The 22,214-nt window shown below is 36.1% G+C and overlaps 1 protein-coding gene across 48 annotated transcripts in view; it reads right to left on the bottom strand.

Moving 5' to 3' along the window:
- The window catches only part of PTPRD (protein tyrosine phosphatase receptor type D), a 408,131-nt gene that overhangs the window by 192,947 nt on the left and 192,970 nt on the right, over nt 1-22,214 (bottom strand). For 31 of the 48 annotated variants that reach the window (XM_032845508.1, XM_032845526.1, XM_032845509.1 and 28 more), the window contains exons 4-5: nt 1,811-1,999; nt 555-563 (exon numbers count right to left, since the gene is read on the bottom strand). In XM_032845508.1, coding sequence (XP_032701399.1) covers nt 555-563; nt 1,811-1,999 — 198 coding nt within the window. The remainder of the gene's footprint in view (nt 1-554; nt 564-1,810; nt 2,000-22,214) is intronic. The other 17 variants (XM_032845516.1, XM_032845523.1, XM_032845524.1 and 14 more) reach the window with 1 other exon arrangement.

The following is a 22,214-nucleotide window of genomic DNA, read 5'->3' as shown; positions in this document are numbered from 1 at the left end:
AGATTATAAAAAGCAAGTTGCATTATACCACAAGAGGGCAAAGACCACAATAGGCATCATTGCCTTTCTCAGAGAAGCAACTGAGTTCTCAGGTCTGGGGTCATATCGGGTTAGAATTATATCTAGATGCCTCATAGTCTTAAAAAAATAAATAAAAACTAAACAATACTTTTTAAAGACATAGTTTAGGAAAAATACTGGCTAATCTATTTAAGTATATATATAGATACTCATATATATATACTTTTATAGGAAATACTAATGACTAACTAGAAACAAACACTGTTGTTTGAATATCTTATGCTTCTCACTATGCTGCATTTGTGTGATACGACTTGTGTACTATTTTATTTTTCTAGACAGTGTTCTTACAATAACAGTTCTGTGGATGTGTGCGTGTGCGCGCCACTACCGAGATCTGGTGTCTACACTGACAGTTAGTAAAATGCATGCCATGCATTTTATTAATAATAATAAAAATAATAATAATAATAATAATATTCTGGATATGGAAATTAGTGGGGGTGAAGTGCGCTTCAGAACTAAGCACTTACCAATAGATTCTGGAGATTTAAATACGGAGAGAAGAAAGACAGCATAAAAATATTATTATATTCCTTATAATTTGGTACAAATTTTTCAGAGTTAAAGCTTTATATACTAAATCATCTATGTTACATGTGAATAATTAATTCTTTATTTACAATAACAGAATGCTAATCTATACAATTCTGCTGACAACAAGCAAAAGAGGCAGTTAACAAGACGCTTTAACATCACAGGACAGGTCAAAAGCTGAGAATTCTGGGAAGACAGGCAGTTAAGTTCAACAACTTAGAATTCTATATCAATATTACTCCCAATGTCAAAGTAAACAGCTCATTACTACATGTCCCAGGGAGATCATCTAGGGACAGGCTCTAAAATTTAAGAAATTTAGAATTATCTCTATTTTTTAATCTAAAGAGAGCAAAGGAATGAACTTGGGATGGGGATGGAAAAGGGACAATAGGGCAGCAGGGAGAGAGAGGAGGAAGCGGCAAAAGCTGGAGTCTACACCAAAAGCAGACTTCTGTAGATCCAGTCACTGGAGGGTTCAAAACTCTTTAGTGTGGGCGCACACTACTGTGGCTTATGTGTAGAAAATGCTCACTCACAATAATATAATAATAAAGTTAATAAAAATCCCCTCCTTTCATTGGTACTTGGTAAAGGACTTTTGCAAAATACATCTGGTTACTCAGGAGATAACATTTCTGTGGTTTATGTATTAGTGAAAAGAAAGCAGATGTGACCAAACTTACTAAACTTTGGTACTCTGATGAGTTCAAATGCAGAAAAGACAGAGAAAACACACTTTAGTAAAACTGAATCATTTTAGTGTTTAATATGAATCTTTTGGTTTTTAATGGATACAACCATTGGAGCTCCTTGCAAGATCTGAATGAAGTCCAATGTTGAAATTTTTTTTTTCAAAAGAAAACAGAGAAAGAAGAAAGAAAGAGGAGAAAATGGATCCATCAAATACTGCAGAAAAGCAGTAAATTAAAAATTATTAAAAATACAGTCACAGCAGTGAGCAATGTGGATTAAACAGAAGCTGCAAAACAGAGAGAGAAAGACAGACTCTGAAACAGGCTATGACATCACAAACATGGACAACACATTAAATAACAGAGAAAGAGAAGAGGGAGAAAAATCAATACCTAAAAATTAAAATAAAACAAAATTAAAATTAAAATAAAGAGAGAGAAAGCTAAAAAAAAAAAAAATTCTCTAACAGTTAGTGGAAACAGTAACAAGACCCTACCTGATCGTAACTGCTTAATTCGGCCATTGTTGTTGCTTGTGTCGACAGGTAAGAAATCTTTAAACCAAGTTATTTCTGGATCCGGATTCCCACTGGCTGCGCAAAGCATGGTGGCAGTGCGTGTACGCTCAACCACCTTCAACTGTGGGCCCATGTCAATGGTAGGGAAGCCCCTGGGGATTTGATCCTCTGCAAGACAAAAGGTGATACAAACATTATGTTAACAAGTCAGAGGGCCAAGATTCAAGAGCTATTGTCCATTCATCTTTCCCCTTACCTTACTCAGCATTCGAGAAGCTAATACAAATCGGACAACATTGCACTATCAGATTAGGACACAGTCACAATGTTGCTCCTGGCCAGAAGAATACACCATCCGCATATGAAACAAATAACCTAACAAAGAACTAAGACAGATGTGCTAAAGTCCATAATTTAAAAAATGCATCTAGTTCTTGGCATGATGGAGAGAAAAGAAATTATAGGATGTATGCCTGAGGAGGTCAGTGAGTACCAGAGGAGGCTCTGAAATGGGCCTTTAAGACAAGAGGAAATATATTCCTCACATTAAGAGAGTATTTTCCTCTATTCCAAAGGTTTATAACATTTCAGTCACTAAGAGTTAAATTCCTAAATTTTGAATCCTCAGCTCATCCAAAGTTCACTTCTCCCTAACCTATACCAAAATTGTCCCGGATCAGGACACCTGGATGGCTCAGTAGGTTAAGTGGTTGCCTTCAGCTGAGATCAGGATCCCAGGGTCCTGGAATGAGCAGAGTATCAGGCTTCCTGCGCAGCAGGGAGCCTGCTTCTCCCTCCCCCACTCCCCTTGCCTGTGTTCTCTTTCTGTCAAATAAATAAATAAAATCTGAAAAAAAAATTGTCTCAGATCTTATATCTTGCAAAATTAAAGTCCTCTTAAGTCCCCTAAGCATGATGATCACATTACTGGCATTATTGGCTCTTCCAGCCAGCATTAGAAAGGTGTATTCTATCTTGAAGAAATTTTGATTTGAAGGAATTTCAGTTATGTGAGTAATGATTTTCCAAATTAGAACTTGGCTGTTTGATTGAAAACCATTGTGAAACATTTTAAATTCTCACTGGTTCTGGCATTAATTTAACGAAACCTCCTTCATGACCTCCGATTAATTTTCAGGAGCCACCAATTCCAAAATTACTCAAAGCACAAACACCAGTGAGAGAGAAAAAAGAAAGAAAGAAAGAAAGAAAGAAAGAAAGAAAGAAAGAAAGAAAAAAGAAAGAAAAAGAAATCACCAGATGTGGCACCTCACTTTCCTTGGATATAGCCTGCCATTTCTGGCATGAGCCTATGAGTCTTGCTGAAGTCTAGGTTATAATTTCTAGGGAAAAGTGCTCCATTTTGATGCTTTCACTGCGTTGTCAGTCAGATCTATGTGTTCTCTACTCCCTCCCCTCTATCATTACAGGATAAACTCAATCTCCTAAATCTAGCTAGCAAAATCCTTTTAAATCAGGCCCCATTTTTCTCAGCCTCTCATGGATGATATCTCCCATAGGAAAGTTTCTTCTGCTCACACTGTAATTCTTAACCATTCCCCAGACAAATCATGTTCACTAAGTACTCTGTGTCTCTGAAAAGCCATGCAGCCAAAATCACCTTCTTTGTAATAAAAAGCCTTTCAAATATATTTAATATTTCCCTCCTCAGAACTATCATGTAGTAACTAAAATCCATTTTCCTGTACTTATTATCATCAGTTTATCTCCCTACACCATGAATTCTTCCATGTCTCATTTATATCCAAATCCCTTGCCATCAAACTAGTCTGGATTACTAGAATTTTTTTATTTTTTATTTTTTTTTAAGAAAGAGAGAGAGGGAGAAAATACTAAGGAGGTTACACACCTAGCACAGGAGCCTGACACAGGGCTCGATCTCACATCACTGAGATCATGACCTGAGCTGAAATCAAGAGTCAGACCCTTAACCAACTAAACCACCCTGGAGCCCCTGGATTACTCAAATTTGGGTAGAACCTCCAATGATTCCCAAGGTTAAATATAAATATATATACTAGTGACTGAAAACTGAAAAAAAAAAAAAAGTTTTTCTACTACATATAGTAGAAAACTACTTCTGGTAAAGAGTTGGTCAGAGAAATAGCTCAGGATTACAGAGATAGATTTTGAATGAATAAAGGTCAAAATATACCAAAGAATAAAACTCCCAATAAAGGGAAAGTTTCCCTCAACAACTCCAGATTATTGTAAGAGAAATTGTGGGGCCAAAAGAACAGGGAAAAGTGGGGACCCTGGCTCTCCTGCAGGGAGAAAGAAGCGACTAAGGCAAGTTGAGTTTGACCTCTCAATTCACTAGAGAATATTTTCCTGTCCCACCAGCTAGTTACAGCTAGAGAATTAAAAAAAAATTATAAAAATAATTCACCTTCAATAAGCTACATTTTACTTAACTTGAAAGCTATGACTGTTTTGAGAAAGCAGGAATACAATCTGTTTATTTGAATGTTCACACATCATCAGCCAAGCGGAAGTCTATGGTGGACAGGTGTCAGAATCAATAGCTAAGAATGAAATTTCAAGGTGATTTTTCAGGGCTCCAAGTTGGAATGTTAAACATTGCAAATGGAACAGAGCATTTTGCAAATCAGACTAATTTTGATAACCTACTCCATTTGAGTTCCATCAGGCTGTCCTTTATGACTTTAAAGGTTTCATCAACAGGACATATTTACATCTATAGCATTGTTCTACTGTTACTTGAAAAACAAAAGCGGAACAATCAATAGCCATTGTACCATACACATCATATTAAACATCTCACTTGGCAGCTACTGGTATAAAATGCTTCAAAGGATAAAAAATAATTTACTTCAAGGGCTCCAAAGTCAACTACTGGAGTCAACTGGCTTAGTTAGTCAGAAATGAGTTTTTTAAAAAGCTCTTAACCTTTGTTGTTATTTTCCATATTTAAAACCACCAATTTAGGTTAATAAAAAATCATCTTGAGATTCTTGAATTGATTCTTCATTTCCCAGGGCATTGTATCTACCCCCAAGACTTTGAATACTAGTTACATCAGCATCCATTAACATTGACCTACTAGTCATTACTTTTCTCAGGTTCAGCTTTCTGAAGAACCAACCCAATATTCAGTACCAAGTGGCAAGTGTCAAAGACTTAAGATTGTTGCACCACTTACTAAAGGTTCCTACTAAAGAAATCTAGAATTAATAACCATTTATAAGAAATGAAGTCCTCACCTTGGGGAAAGCTGACAAAATTGACTTGTGCCCTACCAAAAGCAGTCTAATATATTTGCATGACCTTTCTTTCCTTCTTGGCTCATAAAGAACACTCCAGAGCCCCCTTTTCATATACATAAGTGCACAACAAAGATAATCTTTCTTGCATACTAATCGGACAGTGGATGTAAAGAGTGTTCCTTTCTTATTTTTAATAAGGGTAATTAAATTCTATCCATCCCCCTTTTGCACAGAATCTCTTTGAATGTACTATCTTCATTAAATTTTCATGAGAAACATCACAATGAAACAGATTCAAGTAGCCAGAACGCTTACACATTGACAGATGTGGCTTGTTTCCAATTTGACTGTCAGGTATTTGGCAATAAAACTCAGTATTCAACATAAAATGAACTGTAGAAATAATGACATTTCTAATTGGAATGCTTATCTCAGTGGGTGTAGTTTAGAAGATGTTGTTGTTTTTTTCACCTTCTACATTTATTAGTGATTTATATAAAATATAAATTGGCCATTTGATAACATCAATTTTGATAGCTCATCAAATGTGTACTACCAGGAACTTGGGGGGAAAAATCAATAACTTTTATATCTTAACCACATAGACTTTTACAGAAAAAAAAGCAGCTATCAAAAATCAACAAATTGTCAATATGTTAGCAGCTTTAAACTTTTACATGAGGTGAAAAGAAAAACATTTTGTCCTATTCATTAATGTGCTCATTAAGCTTTAAAGTGCCTTACTTATCACTGTTCCATATTAATATTCAATCATGCAGAATTAGCTATTAATTCATCAACAATTTAAATCAGACTTGACCTTCACAAAGCCATTTGGTCTGTCATTTTGAGAGGCCATTAAAGGGCAGATTACTACATACTTGTGCTTAGTGAATCATGGAAGTCGTACATATTTTGTTTGGAATGGCAGCTATAATAGACCTGGAAATACAGCACATTCTTTGACTCTGTTTGGTGTCTTAATGAAATATGCTGATATGAAGCTTACAGTTCCATTAAGGAAAGAGAAACATGAATGTCAGCATCTTCCAGAGTTAACTTCCCATTTCTGCAGAACTTGTGTTAATAACCCCTGACCTACCCAGGACCTGAGTGGAATGTATGGGGAAAAAATCTAATAGTGTTTTGTAGGGACTCATGTTTTAGATATCTGTGAATCATCAAATAAAAGCTTTTGCATAATTTGATCAGTTAAACTACTTTCATTGTTCATCCATAAAAAAAATTTTAATGATATTTTTACTTGCGCTCCAATTCCACAAACACTGAACCTCTCTTATTTGATAGGAAATCCTCAAAACTAAATTGCCTGCTAAGACCAAAGCCTTCTTCCAAGGTGGCCCAAGCAGTTCATTTTGTCAAATCTGGCTGAGACTCTGAATGAATTCAAGTAGACAGGTGCTTTGACTCTGGTCCCAAATGATTTAAAGAAGTTTTCAGTGAAGGACTGTTTGCCATGGTGCTACCTTTCCAATTCATCATGTCAAATACATCAACGGTATGCTTTTACAAAAGCAGTATTAAAAGATTTGGCAAATACACCTGATCATTTAGATACTATGAACAATGTAGAGGTTCTGATGAGAATGATAATGCCATAAAATGAAATCAGAATCTGGAGGAAGAGATAAGTTGTTGTTGTTGTTTTTTCCTTAGAGAATTCAGCCCCCCAAATCATTTTTCTGAGTACCAAGCAATTCACAGTGGCTCCTTGTTTGAAGCCTTCAACTGGTGTTATCAATCAACCCCTTAATAAGTCAATGAGGGTGCTTGAACTCAGAAGCTCATAGAAGGCAGGGCTCTGTGTTTTTTCCTTTGTAACGGTGACAGTGTACAATGAACATTTGCAAATACACATGTTTAGGGAGTTGTGGCAAACATTTCAGCACTCACTCATGTGGCATCTCTGAATTCCTACTGAGTTTATTTAATGTCATTCATTTAAACAGTTAATCATTCTTTTAAAAATATTTTTATTTAAATTCAATTAATTAACATATGCTGCATTATTAGTTTCAGAGGTAAAGGTCAGAAATTCATCAGTCTTCTATGTTACCCAGTGCTCATTATATCACATGCCCTCTTTAATGTCCATCACCCAGTTACCCTAATCCTCCTTTCCCACCCCTTTAGCAACCCTCAGTTTGTTTCCTATGATTTAGAGTCTTTCATGGTTTGTCTTTCTCTCTGGTTTCATCTTATTTTATTTTTTCCTCTCTTCCCCTATGATCCTCTGTTTTGTTTCTTAAATTCCACATATCAGCAAGATCATATGATAATTATCTTTCTCTGATTGACTTATTTTGCTTAACTTAATACCCTCTAGTTCCATCCACGTCATTGCAAATAGCAAACAGTTAATAATTCCTTAATGGTTTTGTGGCTATACATGTGGCCTCCCCAATTTGGTTATAAGTCGAAGAGACATAAGACTATCTTATAACTACTATTTTTTATAGTGTCTTAAGTAGTATGAGACTTACAGACTCACAAAAATAGTCGTTAATGGCTATTTACTTTTATAGTCATAAGCTTTATTTAATTAGTAAACAATTTTCATTTGTTGAGATATGCAATTCATGCCTGCCTTTTTATAATTTAGCGCGGTCGTTGCCCTGGAAAAACACAATTCAGTGCCTGCTTTATCTAATTTTATAGAAAGACTCCCTCCATATACTGGTTGTAAATTGCTACAAGTTGAACTGCAACCACATAACAAAAACATTACATGTAAACACAGTGAAACTCAAAAGAATACAACAAAATGTGTATGTATGCTCTGTTATGTCATCTTTGGAAAAATGAAATTATTGATATTCAAACTTATGATAAAACCCAAGTGAATCACTCAATTGTATGTTGAGGCAACCACTAAGGGTCATCTTTCATTGACAGGAGCAAATATTCCTCAGCAGCTAGATATCCTAAAGTTTTAGGCATTCACAATGTAATCCTAGAGAAGCTCTAAATTTTGTTTTTGTTTTGAGGGATGAAGGCATTAAGGAAAGTTTTCATTAAATTAGAAAAGTCAAATGTTAGATGGATCATATAAAGAATATTTTCTTAATAAAAGTGGTAGGCTTTTTTTTTTTTTTTTAAGATTTTATTTATTTATTTGTCAGAGTGAGCACAGGCAGACAGAGTGGCAGGTAGAGGCAGACGGAGAAGCAGGCTCCCTCTGAGCAAGGAGCCCGATGTGGGACTCGATCCCAGGACACTGGGATCATGACCTGAGCCGAAGGCAGCAGCTTAACCAACTGAGCCACCCAGGCGTCCCAGACTTTTTAAATATAATGAAAGATATCTTTACCTGCTAAAGAAACAGTACTAATCTATGCCACACAAAGCCAGTATGTTTTTAAACTTAATGAAAAAATACAAGTTCTCTTGAAAAGTTTAAATAAGTTGGTGTTCAGGTGGTCATATAATATTTTCATATTTATGAAAATTGAATTAAATTAAAATAAAAAGAGCTTTTGAACTATTAGCTTTAAGAATCTACTGGGTAGTCAACAGATGGCATCATTCATTCTATAGACATATATGAAATGCCTCTGTTGTGCCAAATGTGGGCCCAGCACTGGGTAAGAAGCAATCTAGAGAATCACTACACTGTTGGAATTTATTTGTATCTGCAGAATAATTAGATTCTTAGGGAGTGAGAATAGTACTCAGCAAATAGATGGGAGGACTGAATGAGATAACACATTAAGTGTGGCTAGCACTGCCTGGCACTAGGGTCTGGCATTTCGTACAATATTAGCATATATACATTTACTCAACCCCAAGCTCCCACAATAGATTTAAACAGAACAGAGTCATGTGACTCTGAGTATTGATATAACAAAAACTGTAGCAATAAACTGTAAATGGGAAATATTCTATGCAAATCATGAAAAAAAGAAACAAACCCACAAGGATTGTCTAGATATGCAAGTGAATTTAGAAAGCAGAATCTGTGTCAAGTAAATTTTTCATAGCTCATAAAAGGCCTCATTTCTCCCTTTGAACAAGGTTTTACATTCTTTGATAAATCAATAGCAGAAATAAAACAAATCTGTATTGTCATATGACTTGTTTCCAAAACAAACTAAAAAAAAAAGCCCTAAACATTTGGGACAGAAAAGCTTTGCTGCAACACTGAAACAATCTGAGCCTTACTGAAGTTCCCTGAGGCAAAGGTGTATCATAATTACCATCTTCTGCCAAAACAAAACAAAGACTCAGCAAAATTAAATTACTTGTTCCAGGTCATAACTACAGCAAAAAGTTTGTTTTTGAAGTATTTTTACTTCATCATGATACCTCTTTGTTAATAGCTGTCCTTTAAATAAATATTCATCGTGAACAGTGAAAGAATTCTTAATCAAAGTCAAACAACAATGGAAGGCACAGCAAAAAATAATTTGCATAGCCATTTTTAAAAATTTTTTAAATATTTTATTTGTCAGAAATAGAGTGAAAGAGAGAGCATGAGTAGGGGGAGGGACAGAGCTAGAAGCAGGCTCCCTGCTGAGCAAGGAGCTGGATAAGGGACTCCATCCCAGGACCCTAGGATCATGACCTAAACCAAAGGCAGATGCTTAACCGACTGAGCCACCCAGGCGCCCCTTTATATATATATATATATATATATATATATATATATATTTTTTTTTTTTAAGCAGAAAGCACTAAAGTTCCATGGAACGTAATAATAATAATTTTAAAAACAGTCCGATGTTTTTTAAGAAAATCTACCTTAAATATAAGATGTATATCAATTGGCTTCTCATTTGTTTAGCATTGGTTCCAGGTAGAGACGTAAATCTGCCATGTATCATAGCCAATAAAATGTGCATGACAAATGGAAGACTGTGAAAAGGATGGTAAATATAAAATAATTTCCCTAGGGAGCTCAAGTTCAGCACTGTGCCTATGACTTTAACCCTTCTATAATTTCTGTTTCATTAGTTAGGAAGGGCTGTAAGTGGCAGGACTTTGGTTCCCAGCAGACATCAAAAGACAACACACAGAGCAGAGAACCAAACATCGGTAGACTCAACAGATCAACCAATGACCTTAGGCCACACGGAGGTCTCCACTGTAATAAGGGGCCAATAATGACCATCCCAAACAGCTTTGTCTGGGAGAGGAGACAGATCAGTATCTCAGTGGCTAAAAGGTCCAGGGTTTACTGGTTAGAGTGTTTGCTACTTTGTTGATCAGCAAATGAGTTTCAAGTCATTATCTTTCAGAATAAACCACAGTATCAGGCTACAAACAAGAACCATTTCTTTTCAGAATATTGTCTCTGAAGAGGGGGGAAAGCATTTATTATTCTTTCCTTAAGGAAAACAGTGTAAATAAGGCTTTTATTTTCACCATTCCAGATGGCAGCAGGGTATAATTTGTACTGTTTTGATATCATGACTGTATTATTCAAAATCAATCTTCCTACAAGTGTATTGAATAAGGGGCTGAAAACAGAAAAATAAAAAGAAAAGAAATAAAAGCTAAATCAACACTTTCCAGCAAAGTCGGACTCCTGGGCCATTATCAAAATGATATTCATATGAATGAAATTGAAAAACTATGCATATAAATAAAGTGGTTTCTAATTATAAGTCAAAGGCTATTCTAAATCAGAAAGAAATTATCTAAAGCAGGAGAAAACTGCCAGTTAATAAATGAAATCCCAAATGGAATATTTAATAAATATAAGATCTGGTCCCCAAAATGTAATTATGAACAAGATGTGATGAATGTTTAGTCCAAGTTCCTCTTTGCAAGTTATTACATACAGATGGTACGTGTGTCTTAATATGGCTGTAAATCAATCAGAGAAGCTTTTATTTCAGAGAGGATTTAGGTATTTCTTAAGGGCAGTTACAGGGCACTAGCATCTCTAATGATTTCTCATAGAATTATGCCATGCAAGAATAGAAAATTGGACACTGATAAGCTGATAAGAGCTTCATTAGCAGCTACTAAATATTCAGCATACTAACCAACTGCCCACACAGCATTCCAGAGCAAAGTCCATTTCCTGAAATACTCTTCACGTGTGGAGGGGTTGTAAGGCACTCTTGGCACAGAATAAAGCAAACTTATTTAGAAGTGATGTATGCAATTATCCTACAAATCACAAAGCAGTATCCACACAGAACGCAAACCCAGTTAGATTATATTATCATTTATATAAATGTGGTAGCTGCAATTGCACATTCTTTAAGTCAGTTATTAGTTATCTGTGTTCGGGTTCAGCAAGTGATCACACTCTTTGTGATCCAAAATTAGATGAATTTGTGGGGATATGGAAGTATCCTTCCCTAACTAACAACACTATTAGTTCTTGGGTATTTAAGCAAATATTTAGGAATCAGGATGATGCTTTTACTCCTTTCCCTTAATGCAAATCTTATTACAATAATAAAATCCAATGTCCACCAACTTTCACAAACCTCACTGCTTTATATTAGTTTTACTAACAAGCTGGTATCATGATACACTGTACATTATCCAAAGTTTTTACCATATTTTGAATGATAAAATTAAAAAAAAACCCTTTTGACATAAATTTATATTTAAATCAAACCATCAGTTGTTTTTGTTTCTGTGGGACCTCTGGGAAGTAATTAGCTTATGAGAGCAGGGCCTTTATGAATGGGATTAGTGCCCTCCTAAAAGAGATGCTAGTGAGCACTCTTGCCACTTCCATGTAAGGACACACATTCAAAAGAGGACCCTCTATGATCCAGAAAGCAGGCTCCCGCCAGAAACCAAATGGGCCAGCAACTTGATCTTGGACTTCCCAACCTTGATAACTATGAGAAATCCCTTTCTGGTTGTACACCACCCAGCGTATCACACCTGGTTATAGCAGCCTGAACAGACTAAGAGATTGCCAAAGATTCATAATCTAAATATGGTCCAAGTAAGCATCAGCAAAACCCAACATGAAAACGTTTTATGAGATAACAAACGCATTATCTTCAAAGCTATAAAGATCAAGAATGTCAAAGGAAAACCTGAGAAGCTCTTTTAGATTGACAGTTAAGGGCAAAGTACAGTTTGAATTGGAGCTTCAGAGAGCAAGCAGAGCAACCCGAACGGGATGCACGGTAAAAGCCGAATGGGGAATCTGCTGAAATGTGATCTGAGGATTACATGGTTATGCTGAACCAATATTTACTTCCTGATTTTGATGATTATCTTGTAGTCAAGTAAAAGAAGCCCTTGTTTGGAGAAATAGAGGTATTTGAGGGTGATGGGTGTCATGTCACCAATTTAATCTCGAATAGTATAGGAAAAGTTCTTTGTATTGTAGTTTCCAGTTTCTTATAAGACTGGGATTGTTTTGAAATTCTAAAATTACATAAAAATAAATCACCATAATTGTATTATCATAAATAGATGTGATTTTACAAATTTTTATTACTTATCTTATTAATCTTATTACTATCTTATTACTTATCTTATTACTATCTTATTACTTATTACTTATTACTTATTACTATCTCAGTTGTACAAGAGTTATCCCCAAGGCTCCTGAATAGCTGGGTATACTCAGCATTTTGTTCCAATTCTGAAGAATATTCCTAAATACATACTTCATTCGAGGCCCTCTTAAACATTAAGACTAGTTAAATGAAACTTCAGCTGTTACCAATTTTATACCAATGATGTTTGGTCTGGAAATCTGTAAATTCCTTTAAAATTAAGATACAAATATTTCACTATCAATGCTGAACAATGAACAAAAATGGAGTATGATTCAAGAGCAAGGCCAGCTCATTTTTGTTTAGAGAAGTGAAAACGCAAAGTAGATAGACTATTAATTTTCTCTGAAAGCATCTAAGACAGTTTAAGAAGGAAGATGACCTTTGCTTCCTTACAACTATAAGATTGTCCATTTGATTCAACACCCATGAGTCTCAGAAATCTGAGTATTTTTTCTCAAGCCAGGCTTTGAAACTTTTCAGAGAAATCTGCCTCCCCCTCGGCTCTTCACAGTTCTCCCCCTAGACCTACAACACAGTAAAACAAAACACTTGCCATTCTGTATTCTTTAAGCATTTAGGGAAGTGGGGCAACCGTAACAAGTACAAAAATAGTGATTCCAAAATGTCTAAATTTCAACATTTCTCATAGTTTTAAAGGCAAACTGTGGTAGGTATTTGTTCTATCTGAGGGAGAAGATAGATTCTGAAAACAGGTGATGGCTGTTTTCTTCAAGGGATATCTTGGAAAATAAAAATATCAAATCTTTAAACAAATATAATATATAAAATGTTTCACTGTACAGAATGAAAACTACATGAGCTAATTAATAAACCTTTAAATGTAACTGTATTTCAAAAATGTGTTGTATATCTATGGAGGATAATTTCCCCTAAATGCAAATAATGTTCTATTTATATGCCAAAAGTGAGCTTCAATTTAACATCAAAGAATTATCAAATTGCACTACTTTATCTGTTATAATATAAGACTTTTTCTTAAGCTTTTGGAATCACAAACTGTCAACATAGAGATACTACCCAAATAAATTTATAACTATGATTTTTAAAATTTTTTAAAATTTTCTTTTCTCTTTACATAAACTTACTAACTAAAACAATACCATATATTTTTTAAAGTTTTATTTATTTATTTTAGCGAGATGGAGAGAGAGCGTGTAGGCATGCACACATGCATGGGGGGAGAGGAGAGAGAGAGGGAGAGAGAGAGAATCTCAAAGAGTCTCCCTGCTGAGCCCAGAGCCCAAAGCAGGGCTGGATCCCACAACCCTGAGATTCTGACCTGAGCTGAAATCCAGTCTGAGCTTAACCAACTAAGCCACCCAGGTGCCCCAAAACAATATCAAACGTAAGTGCAAATGTGCAGGGGTTCTCTCTCAAATAAATAAAGTCTTTTTTTTTTAAATTTATTTATTTCAGAGAGAAAGAGAAAGAGAGAGAACACAAGTGAAAAGGGGAGGAGGGGCAAAGGGAGAGGGAGAGATAGAGAAGCAGACTCCTTCCTAGTTCTGAGCCTGATGTAGGACTCAGTCCCATGACTTTGAGATCATGATCTGGGCTGAAATCAAGAGTCTGTCACTTAACCAACTGAGCCCCCCAAGGGTCCCCTAAATAAAATCTTAAAAAAATGCAAAATCTTAAAAAAATAAATGTAGAAATGTATTCAGTACATTTTGATATGTCAAAAATACTAACATGCTACCTAACAGGAAGTCAGAGATTTAGAAAATAGCTAGATAAAAGAAAATCTACCAAAAATGACCAAAATCATCACCAAAAATCACATGAATAAATTCCATATCCATTGATGCTAGAGAGGTATCAGGCCTGCATATATAAAATTCTAAAGGCTAGATTTTCTTCAATAGTAGGTTAAGCTCAGCAAATGACAAAAAAGGTTTTAGGCAAAGCCTGAGGGGATTACATAAAGGATTGTGGTCTTTTTCCTAAAAACAAATAGAAGGTAAAGAAAAAGTTTTAGTGTTACAGATAAATATGTGGACACCAAAGTGCCTATAGACTTATGTGTTAGAAGGGTATATTGCTTATCAAATTTCCGTTTTAAAAAACATCCTTTTAACTATAGTGTGAAAAATGCATTGGATAGGGGAAGCAAAAAAAAAAAAAGAAAGAAAGAAAAGAAAAGAAAAGAAAGTATATAGGAAGGCCAATTTGGTGAGACAAGAGCAAGCCTATATACTAGGTAAGTGGTGGAGAAGGTGGGAAGTAGGAAGTGAAATTAATTTTAGCTTTATTGACAATACTTAACTGACAAGTTTATTTATCATATAACTGGCAAATAAAACTGTAAATATTTATTTACATTTATTTATTTATTACATTTAATTTATTACATTAATAAATTTATTATTATATTTATTTAAAGTGTACATGGTGGTGACTTGATAGGTGTATATGTTGAGAGTTGAGAATAATTTGAAGGTTAGTTTTACATGACTTGGGTGATATTTTGAGGATGGAGAATCAGGGAGAATTATCAGGGATGGTTTTCTAAAAATATGTGATGGATTCAAGAATACATTTCCAGTCCTGTCTTCTGTTAGGGAATAATGTCACACGTTTGAGACATGTTTGTTATAGATGACATGCTCCCCTGAAGGCTGGACTCTGTCTTTTCTTTTCTTTTTTTCTTTTTTTTTTTAATTTAAATTTTTATTTTTATTTATGTATCTATTTATTTTTTTAAAGATTTCATTTATTTATTTGACACAGAGAGAGGTCACAAGTAGGCAGAGAGGCAGGCAGAGAGAGACAGGGAAGCAGGCTTCCTGCTGAGCAGAGAGCCTGACGTGAGGCTCCATCCCAGGACCCTGGGATCAGGACCTGAGCAGAAGACAGAGGATTAACTCACTGAGCCACCCAGGTGCCCCAATTCTGTCTTTTCTTCACCAAGGTAGCTCTCCCAGGGTGGAGCATAGCTCCATGCACAAATTAGCTGCCAAATGAATACTGACCCACATTTACTTTCAGAGACTGGCAGAAGGGGCTGGCAAATACACCATTTGCTTCTTATATGGTAGTCTCAGGGTAAAGGCAAGAAAGGACTGGCTCTGCCTATACAAAAGTGAGCCCAGCATTCTTGCTGTGGATGTGCAAGGGATTCCTTAGGCACTGGTCTAGAGTGGTATGGAGATATCCAGGGATTTGCATCAATTTTCCCCCACCCACAGTTAATTCCCTCAATCAGAAGATAACTAAGTATGTCAGGGTATTTTTCTTTCCAGCCAGAGAAAAAGCTCACTAGACATCAGGATATCAGAGTAAATGACCTCCTGAATAAAAGGGAAAATAAACTGAGTTGTACTCTGTTTTTTTGTTTGTTTGTTTTTTCGTTAGAGAGAGGACAGAGAGAGCACAGGCAGACAGAGTGGTAGGCAGAGGCAGAGGGAGAAGCAGGCTCCCTGCTGAGCAAGGAGCCTGATGTGGGACTCGATCCCAGGACGCTGGGATCATGACCTGAGCTGAAGGCAGCCGCTTAACCAACTGAGCCACCCAGGCGTCCCCTGAGTTGTACTCTTATGAAGAAATGCCATTCAAAATCTCCTTAAAGATATCTCATGTCTGTTACTACATGCCAATTAAGTAGATACAAGTTTCCAATGACAAGATATTCAGTAGTGATACAATAAACCTATTCCTTAACATTCTGAAAACAACCCAGAGTTGTTCATTTTCATTTAGTTGCAATAGACTGACATATTGTTATAAATTTAGAAAACATACAATCTCTAATTCTTAACAAAGTGACAGCAACTTGACAAGCGAAAAAGTTATCTCAGCCTTGAATTCACTGGCACAGAAAGCCCACATATACCACTGTTCTTTCCACAGCACAAGTGGATGGTTTTTATGTTTCCTTGAAGATTAATGCTGCTTCAATTGCTCAGTGATGATGGCTATGAGGCTGCTGAGTAAATAATCTGCAATCACTAAAGGAGCAAGAACTTGTATTTCAGCCACCGATCCCTAAAATAACTAATGCTAGTTAAGTGTTCATTGTTATAAAGATAAAATAATATGCCATACAGCTTTGTAAAATATACATGACAGGTTTCATGGGCAAATTATAATCAAATGGGCACATTTTATAGTTTCTTAGGAATTAACTCAGAAGAACATAAAATATAATTAAGAATGTTTACCCAGTGGGAAAAAGACATTTTCAATTTAGTTTTTTCTAATGGCTATCATATCTGCCCCCCCACTCCCTCCTCCCCTCCTCAGTGTTGATGACTTAGACATGACTTCCACAGACTTCCATTTGCTAAAAAGCTGTTGGGCACATCATATGAACTCAATTGTTTGAATCCCGACAGATCTGTTTCTTTCCTAATAGCAGTTAAGTCACACAATAAAGCCAATCAATCCAACCCCACTACCAACTCTGAACTTTCTTCTCCCCTCCCTTCTCCCCAGCCCTCTGCTGGTAGTTTTCAGGTGACTCTTAGGTATATGCCCTCTTCCCAAAGCCTAAGCTACCTTCCTGAACATAGTTAAGTAGAGTCCTAGTTAAGTAAGTAAGTAAGTAAGTAAGTAGGTAAATAAATAAATAAATATACAAACCCTTCCTGGGATATCAGTTTTCCTGGTGTGTTTTAATATGATAGAGATTTAAGAATATCTTAGATATATAATCATAGTTTTGAAATGTTTATCTCTTCAGTTAAGTTAACATTTAAACAGTTAAATGTTTATCTCTTCAGTAAGGCTAAGTTGGCTCACCCTTTCCTCCTTCACTGCCAGACATAATTTCTTTCTTCATATTTTGAATCCATTTCCTGGCAGGGAGGATAATATTTATCTCATACTTACATTCCCCTATCAAGGAGCCTACTGTTTGTTCAGACATACAGTGACATATTTCTGATCATTTAAATTTTAGTTATTCTATTCAACCCACAGCAGAGTTCTTCAAGGGTACTGGGTACTACGGGATCCCTATTGTGTTACTGGGAAGAACTGTTTCCTTCTGAGATAGTCTTCAAAAGGTAGATGTTAAATGGAAAATTTCTCACTAAAATTATTTATAAATTATAGAACATGAGATAATTCTGAGAAGTAGGGCATTCTGATAAAATATGTAATACTAGACTAGACCCTAGAACAGAATTAAATGATAATAGATTTTATCACTGGTTTTAAGAAAATAGCTATGCAGATCAACTAAAGTCAAAGACACACTTTTTGGTAGATATTCTGAAGTGCTTAACTGTTCTCAGTAACACTGTCTATACAGACATTACCTCATTCAGTTACCAAAGGTCAGATATTGCAACTCATTGATCACAGTTAAGTGTTCACATGGTGTTTTATGGAAGCCTTTTGTTTTAAATGTAACAAATGAGATAGATTCTTACATTTAATCTCTTAATAGTTTTTCAGGTTTTAATTATTATATCCATGCTTTATGGCATAGATTGTTAGTTCTTAATTTCCTAGTAATTCTGTTTGAGAAGAGATCTGACATCTTCATGCAAACTTAAGCTGAAATTATGGGTGCTCACTTGGTCCATCTCAGTGTTGAGGGTGCTGGTCTATCCAAGCACATATTACCATGCTCTTTAGTTTCCTTAAAGAGATGTAAACACTTAGCCTTAATACAGATCGTTGCCAAAATATAAAACTCTCCTCAGTCATCCACCCAGGTTTGCTTTACTCTCTCTCTCCTTCTCAGGGATCTCAATCTCATATTGATGATAAAAATTTATCACAACTTGGCAAGACAAGCAATTAAATATGAATAATTAGCTGAAATAATGCAATCTCATCCATTCCTCCATATAACATTAAAAATAAGGGGGGCACTTGGGTGGCTCAGTGGGTTAAGTCACTGCCTTCGGCTCAGGTCATGATCTCAGGTTCCTGGGATCGAGCCCTGAGTTGGGCTCTCTGCCCAGCGGGGAGCCTGCTTCCCCCTCTTTCTGCCTATCTCTCTGCCTACTTGTGATCTCTCTCTGTCAAATAGGTAAGTAAAATCTTTAAAAACAAACAAACAAACAAAAAAACAAAAAACATTAAAATAATCTTTTTAGGGGCACCTGGGTGGCTCAATGGATTAAGCCTCTGCCTTAGGCTCAGGTCATGATCTCAGGGTCCTGGAATTGAGCCCCGCAGCCGGCTCTCTGCTCAGCAGGGAGCCTGCTTCCCCCTCTCTCTCTGCCTGCCTCTCTTCCTGCTTGTGATGGCTCTCTGTCAAACAAATAAATAAAAATCTTAAAAAAAAAATCCTTTGAATATCTAGAGGATCAGAGACTGGAATACCAGGACAATCTTCTCTTGTTTGCTAGTAAACAAGTCTTACTGAATTGTCTTTATGTATAATTCCCCAGGTTATAAAGGAGACTTCAATAAGCAGCAGTCCTATGAAGCTGGAGAGAGTTAAACATGCCTATCATGCAGAGGGTATTCTTTACAACATGACAGAGTCTTTATTTCTGAAGAACTATGGGAGAAATATTTCCCCCCTGGTTACAGAATTAAGAATCGTTATGATTTTTGGAAGAACTGATTTATTTCCATATTATAGACATTGTGCACAGGGTTGCTCTTTCTCACTTCCAGAACCGTTAGGAGATTTAGAGCTAAAACTGAGGTCTACCTGAAGCACAGACATAGAAGATGGTGGTCTGGCCTGTGTGTTCCAAACTCACTGTTCCACCATCACAATGTTTAATCTCATCACAGAGAACTTTTCTCTGTAAATTAATCTAATGTTCCTTTAAAGAAAGGTTAAAATAGATGGAAATGAATAAATATTATAAGTCCAATCTTTCAAAAAATACACAGTTAACAAGAGATAATCTCCAATATGTCAAGAGACATCCAAACAAATCAGTCTACATTGCCCACCACAGTCTGAGAAATGTTAAAGTTAACTGCAGTTACGATAAAACAAAAACAAATTCATTAAAGTGAGCTTCTGAGAGAGTATGGCATAAAACTTTTGATTTGATGAACACTATCTTGAAGAAAGGAATTCAGAAAAAAGAGATGGAGAGGGGTATGAAAGAACGGAGTGACTTCAGTATTTTATTTCTCTCTCAGGTAAATCACTTTAATTAAAATAGTTACTCCATGGCAAAGCTAAATGAATGTATCTCCTGAAAACATAGAATACATTCACATGCTTTTATATAAAGCACATTATTGTTATCTGCAAAAAAATTGTATTCAGATTTAGCAAACATTAAGTGACTATGCTATTTGTCCAATTTAGAAAACACATTGAACACTTCTCAGATTCTCCACGTGAAACACTGTTTAACACTTGAGGGCTCTAAGACCAGTTCCTCCAAAGTCTTAAAATGTAATGGTGGGAACATAATGAGAACAGAAGGAGATATGTGATAGAATGAATTGCTAAGGGAGAACAAATGCAGTGAGTAATGAATTTTGCTGGAGATCAGAGAAGGCAGGACTAACAGCAGGAATAGAATTTTGACAAATATGAATATGCTAAGAGTCTTCGAGGTATAGGGAAATGATCAATGTACAGACATTAAATAAGTTATATATTTGAGGTGAGTGGGTGTGGCTACTGCTTGGGTACATTTGTTTTGGGATGGAGTCAGAAAGGCGGTGTGCCAAAGCATGTTGAAGCAGGATGCAGAGACTGTCAGCTAATGCCAACAGTGGAACCCAGAAGGTAGTAGGGTTCATTTGGCAGGCGCCATAGAGCTGGGGTTTTTTGTTTGTTTGTTTTTTAAGATTTTATTTATTTATTCGACAGAGAGAGACACAGTGAGAGAGGGATTATAAGCAGGGGGAGTGGGAGAGGGAAAATTAGGCTTCCAACCAAGCAGGGAGCCTTATGAGGGACTGGATCCCAGGATCCTGGGATCATGAGCTGAGCTGAAGGTACCACTTAATGACACAGCCACCCAGGCACCCCAGAGCTGAGTATTTTTTAACAGAGAAAGTAAGAAGATACAGTTCTAGAACAGAATCTTTGTCAAGGGAGTTTAGTGGTAGGGGACAAAGAGCAAGAATAGTTAGAAAGTTGTCATATTTATTTTAATGCAAGATGACAGTCTTTGGATACAATGCCTGGGAAGAGAATGGAACAGATGAGTTAGCTGTACAATGGAATAATGTTCGACAGGTTTAGGAACTATTCGTTTTACTTAAGGGGAAAATGTGGTAAAAGTATGTCTCAAGTTTCTAATTTCTTAGTTCTTTGGTGAACAGTGGTGGTCGGGTATAGTTGGATGTGACCAAGTCTAAGAGGTACAGGAAGATGTAAGGAAAGCCCAAGATTTGAAATACAGTTTTGAGTGCCAATCATATACAAGTAAATATTGGAATCATGTGAACAGATGAGATGAGACTGAGAAGAATTCACTGTGAGAAGAGTATGGGAAATAACCATACTTATGGGGTTTTTCATGATGAAATAATTTCCTTTAAAAACTCCAATTTGTTGTAAATAAATTTTACTCATTATATCATGTGGAATACTTTTCCATGCTGTGTCTGTGTATCAAGTATTCTGTTGGAAAATTCTGCAAGTATTTTTTTCATAGAGTAGTAGCTTTTTTTATCCTATTACATCACAAAAAATATGATAGGTAACTACAGTTTTTAAGAGTCATAGACTTTATATCTTTGTAGACATATGTGAATTCACAAATATGTGAATATTTACCTTGTGGGGAGGGCCATATGAGAAAACAACACAAACTTGGAAAGAAAAGACAAAGTAAAACTATTAAAATAAGTGAGAAATAGCCCCCAAGAAGATTACTTAAATAGGCAGTAGATGGTTCTTTTTTAATATTTCGTTTTTTATGTGTGTATACACATACACAATAAATAAATAAATAAAATATATATATTATATATATATATATATAATATATATATATTCCCCCCCAAGAGGGAGAGCATGGGGGAGGGGCAGAGGGAGAGGGAGAAAGAGGACCTTAACCAGGCTCCACACCTAGCATGGAGCCCAAAGCAGGGTTTGATCTCATAACCCTGAGATCTTGACCTGAGCCAAAATCAAGAGTCAGTTGCTTAACCGACTAAGCCAACTAGGCACCCTGGGTGAGAGGCTTTTTTTTTTTTAATAGTTTTTTTCTTTAATATTTTATCCATCCATTTGACAGAGAGAGAGAGAAAGAGAGAGAGAGAGGAAGCACAAATAGGGAGAGCAGCAGAGGGAGAGGGAGAAACAGGCTCTCTGCTGAGTAGGGATACTGATACAGGGCTTGATTCCAGGACTCTAGGATCATGACCTGAGCTGAAGGCAGACGTTTAACCCACTGAGCCACCCAGGCCCCCCTAGATGAGAGTTTTTGAGAGAATATGTGAGAAGTCTTTTGAAGAGAGGTGTTTCTCAGATTTGGTAGGTACTTTTCCCCCAGAGAGTTGAGAAAGGAAGTTTCACTGAAGTAATCAAATGGAGGGATTTCCATCAATCCACATCATTATACTTTTCAGGGAATGGAGAGACTCCTGAGAAGTCCTTATAGCTTTGTGAAAACATTCATGATGATAATAGGAGAGCCAAGCAAAAAGAAACCCAACTAAAGAAGGATCTGGACAGCAAGCATAACAGCTGTGAATGAATACATAAAGATGTCCTCCTCT

The sequence above is a fragment of the Lontra canadensis genome, unplaced genomic scaffold (genome assembly GCF_010015895.1).
Source record: "Lontra canadensis isolate GAN:19392208 unplaced genomic scaffold, GSC_riverotter_1.0 scaffold165, whole genome shotgun sequence".
NCBI classification, from domain to species: Eukaryota; Metazoa; Chordata; class Mammalia; order Carnivora; family Mustelidae; genus Lontra; species Lontra canadensis.
The sequence above is the reverse complement of the archived record's forward strand: the minus strand, read 5'-3'. Positions and strand labels throughout refer to the sequence as shown.